The sequence below is a fragment of the Rhinolophus ferrumequinum genome, chromosome 15 (assembly GCF_004115265.2).
Source record: "Rhinolophus ferrumequinum isolate MPI-CBG mRhiFer1 chromosome 15, mRhiFer1_v1.p, whole genome shotgun sequence".
Lineage (NCBI taxonomy): Eukaryota > Metazoa > Chordata > Mammalia > Chiroptera > Rhinolophidae > Rhinolophus > Rhinolophus ferrumequinum.
This window is the reverse complement of record NC_046298.1, coordinates 35955951-35971969: the sequence shown is the minus strand read 5'-3', so window position 1 is coordinate 35971969 and position 16019 is coordinate 35955951. Positions and strand designations below refer to the sequence as shown.

The following is a 16019-nucleotide window of genomic DNA, read 5'->3' as shown; positions in this document are numbered from 1 at the left end:
TCACCACAGCAACACCGCCCCCCACCCCCAGTTCTGTCTCTGCAGTCACGCCCACATGTCTCCAGCCTCCCCGGGCATGTCTGAAAGGACCTACAAAGGCCTCTACATCCTCCAAACCTGCTCCCATCCACTGGCCCACAGCGGGTTCCTTCTCCCTAGGAAACGGGGTGATCCCTCGGGGAGCTTACAAGCCTCATACTACTTGTTTCCCTGGACTCCTTCACTCCTTCCTCACCTGTCATCTCCCCCAACCCACCCCCTGGAAAAAAAACACAGCCCATTGGTCACTACCACCTCTACTCGGCTTCTAAGCACTCTTCTCCAAACCCCACCAGCCGTCCTGGCCTTTTGGCCTCAGTCTCCCCCTCCAGGGGCCATGGAGATCTTCCTAAAGCCAAACGTGACCCTGCCCTCCCCCTACCTCGAACTCTCCAAGGTTCCCCACTGCTCCTGGTCAACTCCCCAGCCCGCGCACGCGGAGAGGCTTCTGCAATCCGGCCCCTGCTGACTTCTGCTATCTCGCAAGCCCCCTTGAACTTGTTCCCACCAGTTACGTTTTACTGGAAATGCCAGGCCCTTTCTGCGACCTCAAGGCCTCTACACAGGCCTTGCCACCTGCTTTGCTCCTCTTTGCCCCACTGACTCATCCTTCAGGTCTCAGCCCAACCTCCTCTTCCAGGGAGCCCAGCCTGCCCCCCAGGCTGGGTCAGGTGGCTCCTCTGGGCCCACCAGCCCCTTGTATTTCCATCACAGCCCTAATTAATCATTGTAGTCTAGCTCATCAGTTCTACCACTCTGACCGGGCTTCACCCATTACAGCCCTGATCCCTCTGGCCTATGCTCCCCTACCTCAGCGCCAACCACTCTGGTCTAAGCCCCATGAAAGCTTACTTCAGACAATTGGCCACTGGCAAGGGCCTGAATCTGATTCCTGCTCAGCAAATAGCTGTCAAATAATTTCTGCCAACTTCACTTGTCCCAATATGTGACAAAGGCTAGATGGTGCATGGGATGGAGGTGTGGGTGAAAGTGACTCCACTACATATCTATCTACCCACCTGGGCTGGGGGAGTGCCCGGTCTACTCCCTTTCCAATTCAGTCAGGGTGGCCAATCAATCACTTGCTCTTTGCCTAAGACACCTGTGGAATCTGTATTCACTAGGGGTAATGAGAAAGTGGGGTACATGGCGTTTGTCCCATCTGAGGGTAAATACTCCCTCAGAAAACACGAAGACTGTCATAGCAGAGCTGAACAGAGCTGTGCTTAGTGCTTTCCTAGGCCCAGGGTTAAATAACATTATGGCAGGACCTCAACAGTCTAGTGGAGGGACGGAGGGGGCAATTGCCCTATCCCACGCCCTGGGGATCCCACTGGGAACACCAGGGCTGGGGAGCACTTTCCTGAGTGAGCAGGATTTGTATCAAGGTGGAGTTTAAGCATGATGTTCAAAGCCCTGCTTCTTACATCCCTCTCAGGAAGGGGGCAGGGAATGGGGCAGGGAGCTGTTCCCACTGGACCAAGGGCTGGGGTGGGGAGGGTGGAGGCCAGGAAAAATCCAAATTGTGGGATTCAAATGCTCTATTTGGCTACAGCTGTCTCTGAACTCCACCCTGAAAAGACTCAGGCCAGAATTTGATCTGAGGGCCACAGAAGTGTGAGTCAAAGCACTGAGGAGCCCAGAATCACAAAAGTGTGCCCCAGAGGTCGTGACTGGACTATTCATTCTGCAGCAGGGATCCCTCAATGGTTGTAAGCAGGGAGGGTGAGCTAGTAGGACTGGGGTTTTGGATCGATCCCCTTGGCTAACATATAATGGGTGGATCAATGGAGAAGAGTAGGACCAGACATCTAGGAGGTGACCAACCAGAGAAGGGCCTGTGTGGGAGAGGGCCAGGTGGAGACCGTGAGAAGTCAGGAACCCTCTTGGATTCTAGCTCCTCTCTATCACTTGCTCTCTGAGGGCCCTGGCCTCTGCCAATGCTCCAAGATCATCTACTTCAAGCCCTCCGTCTACCCTGGGAAAACAAGGAGCTGCGGATCTGCTCCAGGGACACAGGACAAATCCGGGCCAGTCAGTTTCCCAGCATGTCCAGCTGGCTCTGGGACACAGGTGAACACTGTATTGGTAGGTAGTTCCAGAGATAGATAGAAGCGGAAACAACTTTCCAAATACTGTTTACTTCACTAAAACCTGGAGACAAGGAAAGGCATGTGAACGTCTGGGACACCAAGCCTAGGAGTGCACGTTGACAACGGCGACATACAAGGCCAGGGTGCTGAGGGCCAGCAGCCCTGTCACCACTGCTCGGGCCAGCAGTGCTGTCCAGCTTCCCAGGGAACACAGATGGACGAAGGTCCTGTGGGGAAACATTCCAGTGAGGAAAGGAGAACAGACAACCCATGCCCATTTCCACCGAACCTGAAACCCCACCCAGCTCACTCCATGACAAACGCCTTGTAGATGCTAAGGAACATCAGCAGGAGGACAGCAGGTCGGAAAGTGTGGTACAGGTCGTAGCGCGTTATCATCCACACCTGGGCAGATGCGACGATGTAATGGACCTGAAAGGAGGCAGGTAGTCAGGGCCAGGCCTTGGGGAGAAGTACCGCCACCAGCAAAAAAGGTGTCCATGGGAAAGCAGGAATGCATACCAGACTGATGTTGGAGTCAATGCTCATCTGGATGTATTTCCAGTCAAACTCAATGCCCCGGGCTCCAACCCAAAGGGGGATGCAACTGGAGAAGGCAAAAGGAGGTATTCTCCAGTACCCCGAAACCCTCAGCACCCAGAATCTGAGCCCCCACCCTCCAGAACTCCCTGAAACCCAGGTGTCCTTTCTCAGGAATCTGGGCTCCAGACGGCTGCACACACCGGGACATAATGAGCTCGGCTGTGGCCCAGCCCAGGGCAGCAACCATGATCTTGTACTCCCCTTTGCCGGCGTTCCGGGACATGACAAGGTTGAGGCCTATAAGGTCGGCCACATCCACGCTGGCCTTCATGAACTCCTGTGGGTCAGGTAGAGGCTGGAGTGAGCGCAGGTGCCAGGGGGCCCCACTCCTGCACTCCTTCCCTCCTCCCTTGCCCCACTTACCCCAATGAAGTCATAGATGCCACCTTCCCAAGTGGGAAAGAAAGTGGCCAGGAACAACATCTGAGAACAGAAAACAGAGAGGTCACCTCAAGGCGAGGGGGCTAAACTATGTGAGTTTTGTGGGAAGTCAGTGTGTACCTGGAGGACAGCACACTGGGACTCTGGGGGGCTCATGTGGAGAGGGACCATCAGATGGGAGCAAGAATAAGGACGGGTGGAGAGAGAGGGTAGGGGCAGGAAGCTTTTCTGTGATTACAGGGGACCAGGGTCAGGTCTGGAGGTGCCTCGCCTGGCTGCCCAGGCAGCCTTAGCAGCACCAAGGTGTGTGTGTGGGGGGCGGGCTTAGCAGCTCTTAACCATACAAATAATTTTTCAATTTTACTAAAAGAGCTATGCAAAAGTTGCTTGGAGACCTCCCCTCAGGTGCCACCCTTCCAAAGTCCGTCTTCTATGTGTACTCTGGAGCTTGCCTACGCCAGTGCCGAGGACGGTCCCACACCGGGGGATGTGGGTGGAGAGGAGTCCTGGGGCTGGCGAGCCTGGGAGCCAGACGTGCGGCTCCGGGCGCCCTCACCTTGCACAGCTGCACGAAGAGGTAGGTGACCCCAGCCTGGACGCACTTCCAGAAAGCATTGTACTCGGACCTGCGGGAGCGGGCGGTGAGGGCTCGCCCGGGCCCGCGCCCCCCGCCCCCGCCCCCGCCCCCGCCCCCGCGGCCGCCCCGCACTCACAGGCCGCTGCACTTGTAGGTGATGAAGTAGGGGAAGTAGGCCAGGGCAAAGCAGTTCCCGAAGTGGAACAAGGTCATGGCGCCGGCATCCGGGGCGCGGGTCCGTACCTTCCCGGCCTGGCGCCCAGGCCTGGGGCCCCAGCCTCCGCCACAGCGCGCTCGGCCTTCTGGGAGCGGAGTCCGCGGCGCCGCGCACTGACGTCACGGGCTCCGCCACGGCGCTGAGCGCGGCCGCCGGAGCCTGCGCCGGCCGGGTATCCCTCCGGGGGCCGGCGTGGAGCCTAGGCGGCCGGCCCGTGGGTGCCGGCCGCGGGAGGAAGTGTGGGGCGGGCCTCGATCGCCGACTGACCCCGCTCTGAACGTTGCAGAGACACGAGGCGCAGACACGGGTGGAGCTGTGAGCACTCTAGTTTTTATTTCACTGGTGGCCCAGCTGCGCGGGCCTCTTTCCTGGGGAGCCAAGGGCGGGGCAAGCAGAGGTGGGGCTGTCTTGCTTTACTTGTCTCGGCTGAACATGTAGCGCAGGAGGTCCACCACCCGGTGGCTGTACCCGTATTCGTTGTCGTACCTAGGGAGGGGGGTAAGAGTGACCAGGGGATCCCTCCCGGTCATCCCCCAGTTTCCCCCCACGTTCTCTGACCCCTTCCTCCTTACCAGGAAATGAGCTTCACGAAGTTGTCGTTGAGGGCGATGCTGGCTTTAGCATCGAAGATGGATGAGTGGGTATCGGTGACAAAGTCCGTGGAGACAACCTGGGTGTCAGAATTTAGAAGGTAAGCGTGGGTCGCAGAGCAAGGACCTCCAAAAGCTCAGGCTCTGACTCTCAGGCATATTGGCCATCCATTCATGTACAGTATTTGACGGAGCCCTACTGTGTCCAGGCTCTGGGGAGGAGGTATGAGGAAGGCACATGGGGGCTTTGCTGGTGGGGGAGTGGCCAAAGGACACAGGCCACAAACACCCTGATGCTGCACCAATAAGTATCATTTTCTGGGAATACTGCAGGTACTTGGAATGGCTGGCACAGAGGCCCTTGAGGGGAGGCGTGGAGGCTGGATCTGGATGACTTAGGAGGGGCTGGCCAAGTCAGGCCCTCAGCAGTATCTGAGGTGGAAGGGCTGCAACACAGGGAGGGGCTCGGAGGATTTTGACCCTGGTGTGGTGGAAGGCCACAGGAAGTTTTGCAGCAGTGGGGAGGACGTGATCTGATTTTGTTAAAACAAGAGGTCCAGGTGGCGGTGTGAGGGTGGACCTGCAGGAGCTAAAGCAGGAAGACAGCACCAGAGATGACATTACTGGGAGTAAAGGGACAGTGACATCCACTCCTCACAGGGAAGGCAGCTGGCCATGAGCAAGTGTTGAAAAATGGGATCTGTTGTCTTCTTCACTAAGCATGTATTGAGTATCTGCTGTGTGCCAGGCCCTGGGAAGATGGCTGGAACTATGGATGTAAAAAGAGTCCCCAAGTCCTTGCTTTCTTGGAGTGCACATGTTAGCAGGACCAACAATGACTACAAAGTGAAATTTCAGGTAAGGCAAAGGGCCACAAAAAGAACATCTTGCTGGGACGCTGGAGTTAGAAAGTTGGAGGAAGTAAGGACAGACTATATGGCCACCTGGGGGAAAAGCTTTCCAGACCAAAGGGAGCAGGAAGTGCAAAGATTCTGATGCAGGGAGAGCCCGGCCCTGCAGTTCCTATCTTGATACACTGCATGCAGCTCCTTGGCAAGTGGGAAGTCACGTTCCCTTCCCATAGTGCTCCTCCCAGAGTCCCCTCTCCTTAGCCCCTACCTCGTCCTCAGTGTAGGCAAGGATGCCAGCCATGGGCCCCTTGGCTGCTGCTTTTATGGCGTCCTTGATGGCTGAGTATGGGGTAGGGTGGGCCAGGCGGCAGGTCAGGTCCACGACAGACACGTCTGGTGTTGGTACCCGGAATGCCATTCCCGTCAGCTTCCTGGAGAACCCCACATTGGAGTGGGAGTCAGAACCCAGGGACTTCTCCGTCCATCCCCCTTCACTTCCACTTTCCCCTCAATAGACACCTCAAGATTGAAGGCCAGTCTGGCCCTCCTGGAGTGTGCCCGCCACCCTCATACCCTTTGAGGTCTGGGATGACTTTGCCCACGGCCTTGGCAGCTCCTGTGGAGGCTGGGATGATGTTCTGATGGGCTCCCCGTCCATCTCGCCAGGCCTTCTTTGATGGCCCGTCCACTGTCTTCTGGGTGGCGGTGTAGGAATGGACTGTGGTCTTGGGGAGGAGGGGGCTGAGGTGAGACTTTCCTGCTCGTGAGCTCCCACGCCTCTTTTCCCCAGGCCTGGGGTGGGGAGCCAGGTGTGGAGGCTGGCGGGGCCACCACCACAGACCACAGGAGGGGCACCTGCAGGCCAGGGTCCAGCCTTGCCTGAGAGTTGCACAGTATTTTAAAAGATTTCATCACTAGTGGGCCTCTCCTCCCGAAACCAGTCTCTTCCTGTTAACTCCACACACTAAGCAAGTCCTGGGAGGAAGAGGTAGACTTTCCCTGCCATCCATCCTGGCCCAGCCCTCTCCCAACTCACCATCAATCCTTCCACGATCCCAAATCGCTCATGGATGACCTTGGCGAGGGGGGCTAGGCAGTTGGTGGTGCAGGATGCATTGCTGAAACAGGCCAGTGTGCAAGGGCGTTGTAAGGTAAGTTGCAGAGCCACCCCTCCACCTCACTTTGGGGGTATGCTCGTAGGCCTGGTTTTGTGACGTCGGGATGGGGATGAGAGGGATCACTGGGGATGTCTTCAGACTGAAGGAGGCACCAGAGCTGCAACTGGGGGAAGCTCCTCGTTCTCTAGAAGTCGTGCATTTCTAACAGTTTTAAAGTAATGTTAACACGGGGCTATGAAGACTTTGGGAAGGAGAAGCAGATCGATGTGAAAGAAGTACCAGGGGTCTAGTGGGAGTCGGGGTGGGGGCGGGTGAGTCTGATCCCTCTCCATCACAGGCTACCATGTCCTCTGGGTTCCACACACTTTAATGTTGCTGCCCATTACCTGACAATTTTCATGGAGCCAGGGTTATAGTCCCTTTCGTTCACCCCCATGACAAACATGGGTGCGTCTGGTGAGGGTGCGCAGATGACCACACGTAGGGCACCTGCCTCAATGTGTTTCTAGGGAAGGAGGAAACAGCACTAGTGTCATGAATTCAGGAGGTGCTTTGAGTGCTACTCCCCGCCCCCCCCCCCCACCCCCCGCCCCAGCCGGCCAGCCCTGGGCACCTCTCCCACTTACGGAAGTTTCCTCTAAGGACAGGTACACGCCTGTGGACTCCACCACAAAGGGGCTCCCGACAGAGTTCCAGGGGATATCTCTGGGCTGCTTGCTGTGGAGGGTGGCAGCACTGTCAGTCTCGCCTGGCACGGCCTCACCTTCCTAGTCCATAGCCCATGGCCTTTACTGTTCAAAACGCTGCCCAGACACCTTCCTGCCACCATCTGTTCTCCACACATACCTCTCTGTCTCAGATGGATTCGACCCTGCTGGTCTTCCCTCTCATCCCAGACCCCCTTGGTGGGCCACTTTCCTTGACTGCACCACCACCCTGTTATGTCTGGGTATGTACAAGCTGCCACCTCCCCGACTCAGGCCTCACCACTCCCTTCCTCGCCCCCAGGGGACCATCCCTGACTACTCCCAACCAGGTCATGTCCTTTCTACATATGCTGTCTAGAATGTGGACCCCGGGAAGGGGAGGACTCTTGTTGCTTCTGGTCCCCTGCCCTGGCAACCTTAACACAGCTCTCCATGCCCTTCTCGTCTGTACCAGTCAGCTTCTGCACCAGGGAGCCTATTGCCAGAGGCTGGACAAGTCCCTAGGCAAGACAGGCACTACATCCTGAGAGCAGTGGGGGTGGCGGGGAGGCGTAACTGCAGCCTGAGGCCACCCTGGGGTCAGCAGTGGCCAGTCGTTTACATCGGAAAGGTAAAGAGCTTTTCTGTTTCCTATTTTGTATATTTACATTTTTACTTGAAGTTTTATCAAATGTTTATATTTGAAACATATTAAACATCTTACATTATTGCTGTTTCCTACTTGGCTAGTCTTTTCCCTCAAAGCGTTTATCAACAACTGCAGTATTTGCTTTTGTGATTTGTTAGCATCTATCTCTCTTCTAGACCTTCTTGGGCAGTGCTTCTTGGGCAGGGCTGTTTCCTTTATCATTGAGCCTGCTCCCCCCAGAGGGATTCAGTCAATGTTTGTGGGGTTATTTTTTATTAGCCGTCCTACATGTTTACTGAACCCCTGCCGTGTGCCCATTTTCTAAGTGCTTTACCTGTACTGAACTCATTTAACCCTCACGACCTGAGGAAGAACCACTGTTACTATTGGCATTCTTCAGAAGAGCCAGTGCCAGGGCAGAGGTGAAGGGGTAGGAAGCAGAGCTGGCTGAGAGCACAGGCAGGCTGGCCCTAGGATCTGTACTGGCTGCACTGCTAGAGTGAGTGAATGAATGAATGAGTGAGTTGCTTCTTCTCCCTGGGCCACCACACATGGTTCTCCCTGGTCATCTGCTCTGTCAGGCCACACTTTCTATCATCTGGCCCAACTAGCTCTTCTCTGAGGCCCTCCCCCCACCCCCCCATTCCTGCCTTCCAAGTTGGTGGGGGCTGTTCAACAAATTTCTCTGCAGTAATTGCTGAGTTGGCATAGGGCAAAGGCTTGGCATCCCAGGAGACCCCAGACCCTTCCCTTAGGCCGTCATGGATCCTGCCTTCCTGCCCAGGGACCTGTTTTGAGGATTCCATTCATTCTTCAAGGAAATGCCGAGTCTACCCAGAGTCAGGGCCTACGTGTGCAGGTGCCAAAGCAACAGTGGTGACAAATGACAGGGCCCTCCCTGCAAGGAGGCTGCAGCCTTGTGGGCAAATGCCCTTCCTGATGCTCCCCACACCCGTTAACGGCAGCTGTGCTCCCCGCTATGTCTCGGTGGGTGTGATCATCATCCCCATCAGGTGCACGAGGAACAGGCAGGCTCAAGGAAGTTCAGTCCTTGCCCAAGGTCACCTGACTAGAAAGGGTGGAGTGGGGTGAAGTACACACAAAAGCAACATGGCTTGTGTTGAGTGCCTGGAAAACACCCACAGTGCAGTAATGTGTAGCTGGCAGGAGTGGGGAACAACTGTTGCAGTGACCTGACAGGGCAGCACCCCCTGCGAGTGCGCATGGAGGGGGCAGCTGGGTGGGGTAGGGAAGAAGGGAGGAATGTTGTAAGGGGCAGGAATGATGGAGCCCCCGGCTGAGGAAAGAAAGGACGTGGTATATCCGAGTAATGACCGCTGTGCTGGCGTTGCTTTTGGTGTGATTTCAACTTGGCTCAAGCAGCTCCTATGCTCACTGATGCTCCAGTCCCCTTCTCCACCCGCCCCCCACCACTTGCACCCAACCCTGACCACCTCACTGCAAGCTTTCCCATTCACCCTTCCCCCGCCCCCATGCGCACCTGAATAAAAGGAGAGGGGCTGAGAGCGGACCTCAGGGAGGAGCGCTGGCAAGGCTTGTGAGCAAGCAAGCAAGCACAAGTGTAAAATCAGGCAGCCAGGGGGCCAGCAGTGGCTAATTTGCATTAGAAAGATAAAGTAGGTTTACTGTTTCACTTACCAATTTTTAGTTTTTGATATCTTGAAAATGTTTGTATTTGAACCATATTAAACATATTATTGCCTTCAACTTACAGATTCTAAACATACCTTTAAGTGAAGGAGAAAAATTAATACAGTGAGAACTATGTGAAAGGGGTACTAAGAAGGACTCATTGCTCAAGTATAAGAGGTGCTGAATCAGAGTCCTACGGTGGCCGGCCAGTGTGGCTGAGGTGCCATCGGAAGGCTGCGGGTTGGGGTGCTGTGGATCCCCATCAGGAGCTGGAATTTTGTGTGGTGATGGGAGGCCGTTGGAGGTTTAAGAAGGGGAGTAACCTGTGGCTGCTCTGTAAGAACTGAGTGGAAGCTATTGGCTACATGGCGATGCCATTTCCTGGGAAGGGAGATGAATACATTTGGGGGTTGAAGGAGAATGAAGAGTTGAGTTTTGGACATGTTGAGCTGATATGCCTGTGAGAAAACATGCAACGGTGTGTTAAACAAAAAGTATTCTTGAGTACAGTGGGGCATCTTTCTAGATTAGTGCTTCTTAACTCTTTTAGGGGTCGGGGCTTCTCTGAGACCCTCTCTCCAAACCAGTACCCAGAGGCATTCACACACACAATCGGGGGGGTTACGAACCCCACGTGAGAGGCTGGCATCCCATCCTCATCATCTCTACAGCCCCTCCATGAATGTGTTGCAGGTGTGCATCAGCCAGCAGCCCTTACCACTGGAAGACACTGATCTCCTGGTTATCCACGATCAGCCGGTCGCTCTTGTATTCCACAGTCCCCTTGTATCGGCCATGGGTGGAGTCATACTTAAACATGTATGCCTGTGAGAGACAGAATGGCTCCTAGTCTTGGGTGACGGGTGGGGGAGTGAGCATCCCCAAGGAGTCCTCGTCTTGGTGAAGGCTCCACATTGCAGCTGGGAGCCTTCCGGAGAGCTCTGAACCCCCTCCTCATCCCAACCCTACCCTCTGCCTGCTGCTCACCATGTATTCTGGATCAATGAATGGATCATTCACTGCCACCACCTTCACGCCTTTCTCCATGCAAGCACGCAGCACCAGGCGACCGATGCGTCCAAATCTGTTCAGGGACAGCAGTTATGGGGTTGTCCTCAGAATCCTCGGCCAGCAGGCAGAGGAGGGGATGGGAAAGAAGGGGGTTACAGGAGGCCCCTCAAGGGGACTGGGTGGGACTCAGTCTGGGGAAAGAGGGCAACCAGCCCTGCGTGGGCCACTGTCACCTTGCCCAGATGATCTCGCCAGCCTCTTAACTGATTTTCCTGCTTTCTCACCTATCCATCCTCTACCCCGTTCCTAACCACATAGCTGGATGGATCTTGTAGAATTTCAGGTCAGATTATGTCTCTTGGCTCTAAAACCTCCACGACTATCAGTTAAACCAGATCCAAATTCCTTCCCATGGTCTACCAGGCCCCTGCCCACTTTCCACGAGACTCCCTCCTCTTCTCCCCTGCTTGCTTCACACCAGATGCACTGACTTCCTGCCTGTCCTTTGCACCCTGACCTGCCACCTGTGCCCCAGAGCCATTGCTTGCTGCACGGCTCTCACTCAGGACTCACTCCCTGAGGCCTTCCCTGACACCTCAGCTAACAAAACACTGCCCTCTCCAGTCTTACTGTACTCCATACTGGTCATAACACACATCCCCAAACTCGTGCTCTTTATTTGATTGTTGTCTTCCCACCAGAATGTGAATCCTGTCTACCTTTTCCCTGTTTCTCCAGGGTGGGCAGAATGAAAGCGCTGATGGTAAGCAATGTGGTAACCGGCTGCTCTCTAAGCCTCCAGGGAGGGCTCAGGAGCCAGGACCTACTCACCCATTGATGCCAACAGTCAGTTTCCGAACCTTAGGTGGAGGAGGTGGAGTAGGTGGAGGGGATGGAACTTTCTCCTTGACAGGCTCGGGCTCGGGCTGGGGCTCGGGCTGGGGCTCGAGCTGGGGCTCGGGCTGGGGCTCAGGCTGGGGCTCCGGCTCTGCCTCAATCTTGGTCTCCTGTGGGGGTGGTGCTCTGGTCACTGTGGGGGGAATGGAGACAGCAATGAACTGCACCGTCACAGTGAGAGAAATGAACCATCTTTGCCACCCAGAACCTGTTGCTGGTTTCTGGCCCCTACTGGCCACCAGTCTAGCCCATTGTTTCCCAAACTACCTGATCCACAGAATGAGCAGGGGGTGGGCTTTAAAATATCAGTGCCAGGGCCCTTCCCTGTAGATTCTAATTTAATGGATACTATGTATTTTTAACAATTGCTTGGGTTGATATTCTCTGTGCCTCAGTTTCCTCCTCTGTAAAATGGAGATAATAGCACTCAGAGGGTCATTATGAGGATTAAATGAAATAATATACAGTAGTACCTCGGTTTTCGAACGTAATCCGTTCTGGAAGACGGTTTGAGTTCTGAAATGTTCGAAAACCGAGACACGGTTTCCCCATAGAAAGTAATGCAAAATGGATTAATCCATTCCAGATCTTTAAAATCAACCCCTAAAACTGCAGATTTAGCATGAATTTTACTATCTAATGCTACCATAGATCCATGAAATCTACGGTGTTTGTAAACTGAAATGTTCATCAACGGAGAAGTTCGAAAACCAAGGTACCACTGTATGTAGTGCTTATAACAATAGTCTGGGAACATTCCACATACATTAGTATTTGAAAGATCTTTTCCTGGATTGTCTGATAATTGATGTAGCCCAGTGTTCTGATACATCAACGAAGGCCTTTCCTGGGGAAATCTGACTCAATAGGTCTGCACTGAGGCTCAAAGATCCTGTTTCTAACAAGCATTCCAGGTGATTCTTATCCTCAGAGAAGTTTAGGAAATAATCGGTGTATCATGGCATATGAAACACACAGAAACCTGATCTGCCTCTGCCTCTCCACACATTCGCACTCCCATACTGTGCTTGGAGGTGTGTTACCTGAGCTGCAGATGAGAGCTTGAGGACAGGGGAGATGTAGAGACAGTGGTCACGGGGCCTGCCTGGCAGAGGGTTTCATTTTGGGGATCAGACCTGGGTGTCAGCCCTGGCTCAGCCACCTACCCACGGTGTGGCCTTGGGCAAGTTAAGGAACTTCTCTGGCCTGTTTCCTGTCATCACATCTGACCCTCCACTTGGGGCTTCTGTGAGGACTCGGTGAGATCTCAAGGCCCAGTAGGTGCTGATTTTACAGAGGGGAGGAAGTCCAATACTAAGTGTTCATGTGGAAAGGCAGAGAGAAGGGGTTGGAGAGAGGCTGGAGGATGAAGGTGGGAATTGCGTTTGGTACCAGAATCAAAAGCACCGGGGAGCTGGTAGGGCTAGGAGTCAGGGACCAGCTGGCCTCTTGTCTCCCTGACCTCTCTGGGCTGCCACAGACCTTGTGGCCTGAGGCTGGAATGCGGGTGTTTCCAGTCGCAGCACAAGTTCACAAAAATATTAGTGTTTATTGGTGGCAGAGATCCCATGGTTATTGGTGACCTTAAGGATGTGTGCATTCCTTGGGGTTCTGTTTCTGATATCACAAAAGGGGGAGATTTGTCTACCTGGCTTAAGAGTGGGGCTCTGAGCCCACTCGGCGACCTTTCAAAAGAAAACTCAGGTGGTCCTCTCCCAACTTCCCCCAGCTTTCCTCTCTCTCCTCCACTCTAGAGGTAGTGTTTTCTCCACTCTAGCCGCTGGAGAAAAGCTGCTGCACTAGGAAGGTCTAGCCTGGAGGAGCTTCAGCAACGAAGCATCACCTAGTAAGTGAAAGAGGCACAGGTGTGCTCTCAACCTATTAAAATGACCGTTCCCATTTCCTGCGTTCCACCACGGGCTAGGTGCTGTGCTGAGCACCACTTGCACCGGCTCACAGAATCCACTGAGGCATGCGCTACAAATCCACTTTACAGAGGGGAAACCGAGGCCCGAGGCCACAGGGCAAGTGCTGAGCCGGAAGGGGCTTCATAGCCCTTATCCTGTCTGATGCTGCATCTTGCAGGGTCTCTAGGGTCCTGAAGCCACGCCCCACCCCGGGCAGGCCCTTCACGCCCGGCTGCCCTCGCCCGCCCGTGTTCAGTGAGGAGGGCTCGAGGGAATGGGGATTGCCCTCCCGAAGACCTGGGTTCGAAGACCTGGATTCATCTGGTTGAGGTGTGTGTGCACCTCCGGCTGGGTGAGTAGGGCTACAAGCAGGGACTCCAAGTCTCAACTCTACTATTCCCGTGGGAGAGACCTAGGGAAGTGGCTTGGGCTCCGCGAAATAGGGACAGTAAACACACAGGCCTCGCCGAGTGGTTGTGAGGCTTCAGTGAGCAAACGCTAGTAAAGCGCTTGGCACGGCCCTGGCAGGTTGTAAGTGTCCTCGCTTCGTGCAATACGGGACCGGGACCGGGTGGAGGACAAAGCCCATCAACCCCAAGCGGCCCTTCTGCACTCATCGACAGGAGCATCAAAGTGATGTGAAACCCAGCCCGCCGAGCTTCTCAAGCAGCCGCGACTGTGCTCAGAGATGTCCACTCGAAACCCGGCCCCTGCTTTTACCCTTCCATCGCGCGCGAGCGGCGCACAGCCCACGCGGAGGGGGGCGGTTCCCGTCCCCACCGCCATGGCCATAGAAACCACTTTGCCAACAAACCCGGGGCCGACAGGGGTGAGACTGGAGGGAAGCTGCTCCGGATGGAAGAGACCGCGCCTCCTCCCCCCTCCCTCGCGGAAGCGAGATCCGATCAGGCGAGCGCTGCTCCTTGACCCCATTCCCTTTCCCTCCCCGAGGGAGTTCCGGCGCCTCCCTCACCCTGGCATTGTGGTCGCAGCAGCTGGAGAACGGTGAAATTGGCGACGATGATGTCGCGTTTCGGCATGGTTTCCTACAGTTTCATGCCCCAGCTGCCCAGGGACCCGCCGAGATGTTACTGAGAGGTGGGGCCAGAGCTTCCTGCCGGCCTGTCACAGTGCCCAGTGACGTCACAGAGGCGGTGGCACGGAGGCCCATCCAGTCGAGGCGTGTGCCGTCTGCTTGCTGTGCACTACTCTTCCAAGGCCACCGCTGGCGTCTAGAATGGAATCCAGCTTTTCACACTGGTCCTCAAAGCCCTTTCCTTAGGCACACTGGCTCCCTGCTGTTCCCTGACAACCCCCCACGCCCATAGTCCCCCTACTCCCTTAGGCCTGGAAGCCCTGAGGAGGACTTCCCTGGCTGGCTGCCTCTTGGTTTCTCACAGATGCCACCCTTTAAGGGAGGCTCTCCTGACCCCATCTGAAGTTCTTCCTGTTTTCAGTCACTATCTGCCATCACCTCCACCCCCTCAATGTACGCTCCTTCCAGGAAGCCTTGTCTGACTCCCGTCATGGGTTAGATGTTACACTGGGCCAAAACTACTCCAGGATTACACTCTCTGTTGTTTTTGTTTTCCTCACAGCATATGTGTCTCTCTAAAAACTCATCTTTATTCATTTGTGTTCTTACCAGTTGTCTCTGCCCCTCTGCCCACTAGACCAAGCTCTGGGAGGGCAGAGTGCTTGCCAACCTCATCAGTTTTATATCCCATCGACTAGAAGACTGTTTGGCCCTTAATAGGTGACAACTCAATAAATAATACCAGAATGAATACATAAATGTCAGCTCCACGGGTTTTATTCCGATCTCCAATCTTAAGGCAACCTCCAGGCCATATTCTCACAGCACCCTATTCTTTTCCTTGTGGCTTTTCATGTAGTTTGTCTTTTTTTTTTTTTTAACAGGACTTTTTTGGGGAACAGTGTGTACTTCCGGGACTTTTCCAAGTCAAGTTGTTGTCCTTTCAATCTTAGTTGTGGAGGGTACCGTTCAGCTTCAAATTGTTGTCCTTTTAATCTTAGTTGTGGAGGGCGCAGCTCAGCTCCAGGTCCAGTTGCCACTGTTAGTTGCAGGGGGACACAGCCCACCATCGCTTGCAGGAGTCGAACTGGCAACCTGTGGTTGAGAGCCCATGCACTCCAACCGAGCCATCTGGCCACCCAGGAGCTAAGCGGCAGCTCATTGACTTCATTCTAGTTGCAGAGGGCGCAGCTCGCTGGCCCATGTGGGAATTGAACTGGCAGCCCCGTCGCCAGAGCTCGCGCTCTAACTAAGTGAGCCACCCGTCCACCCATGTAGTTTGTCATTTTGATTTACTTGTTCACTGTCTCCCCCATAGGGCATGCGTTCTTGTCTGTTTTGTTCACCACTGGGCCTCCAGCACCTAGAACTGTGCCTGGCACAAAGCAGGGTTTGAAGAAGAACAAATGGACAGATGGCTCCTTGCGCCTAAAGCACTGGGGGTGGGGGCTTGCTTGCACATCTGTGACTCACAGGCAGGCACCTATACCTGGAGGGCCAGTTGACACACAGATTTAGGGGTGTGAAGGTTTGGGCCAGGAAGGAGTCACCATCCCAGAGAGAGGTATGGAAGCAAGAAGGGTCAGAATGACATAACCTCTTCCTTCCCAAAACCTCCATGGGAACTCCATTTGCTAAGTACCTGCTGTGGGACAGGGTGAGGGTGAGACCTTCCTGCTTGGATGGCCCGGGAGAGGTGGAACTGAAAATA

At 54.7% G+C, this 16019-nt stretch overlaps 2 protein-coding genes and 1 long non-coding RNA gene across 3 annotated transcripts; 1 reads left to right on the top strand and 2 right to left on the bottom strand.

Annotated features, from left to right (window-relative positions):
* Nucleotides 1-2160: 2160 nt before the first annotated feature.
* On the bottom strand, nt 2161-4015 carry TMEM147 (transmembrane protein 147). The gene is made up of 7 exons (XM_033128549.1): nt 3830-4015; nt 3673-3742; nt 3099-3158; nt 2876-3012; nt 2655-2739; nt 2443-2564; nt 2161-2359 (listed from the first exon to the last, which is right to left on the bottom strand). Exons 1-7 carry the CDS (start codon nt 3904-3906, stop codon nt 2236-2238), a joined length of 675 nt encoding a protein of 224 aa, XP_032984440.1. The 5' UTR covers nt 3907-4015; the 3' UTR covers nt 2161-2235.
* An 81-nt stretch (nt 4016-4096) lies between these two features.
* Nucleotides 4097-14267, top strand: LOC117035001 (uncharacterized). The gene is made up of 4 exons (XR_004425149.1): nt 4097-4225; nt 4486-5358; nt 13120-13211; nt 13896-14267. It is a non-coding gene; the product is annotated as an uncharacterized LOC117035001 (long non-coding RNA).
* On the bottom strand, nt 4222-14370 carry GAPDHS (glyceraldehyde-3-phosphate dehydrogenase, spermatogenic). Its single transcript, XM_033128497.1, has 11 exons — nt 14246-14370; nt 11300-11498; nt 10445-10541; nt 10176-10282; nt 7096-7186; nt 6856-6974; nt 6388-6469; nt 5925-6076; nt 5620-5782; nt 4483-4580; nt 4222-4396 (listed from the first exon to the last, which is right to left on the bottom strand). The coding sequence occupies exons 1-11, from the start codon at nt 14310-14312 to the stop codon at nt 4324-4326; spliced, it is 1248 nt and encodes a 415-aa protein (XP_032984388.1). The 5' UTR covers nt 14313-14370; the 3' UTR covers nt 4222-4323.
* Nucleotides 14371-16019: the final 1649 nt, after the last annotated feature.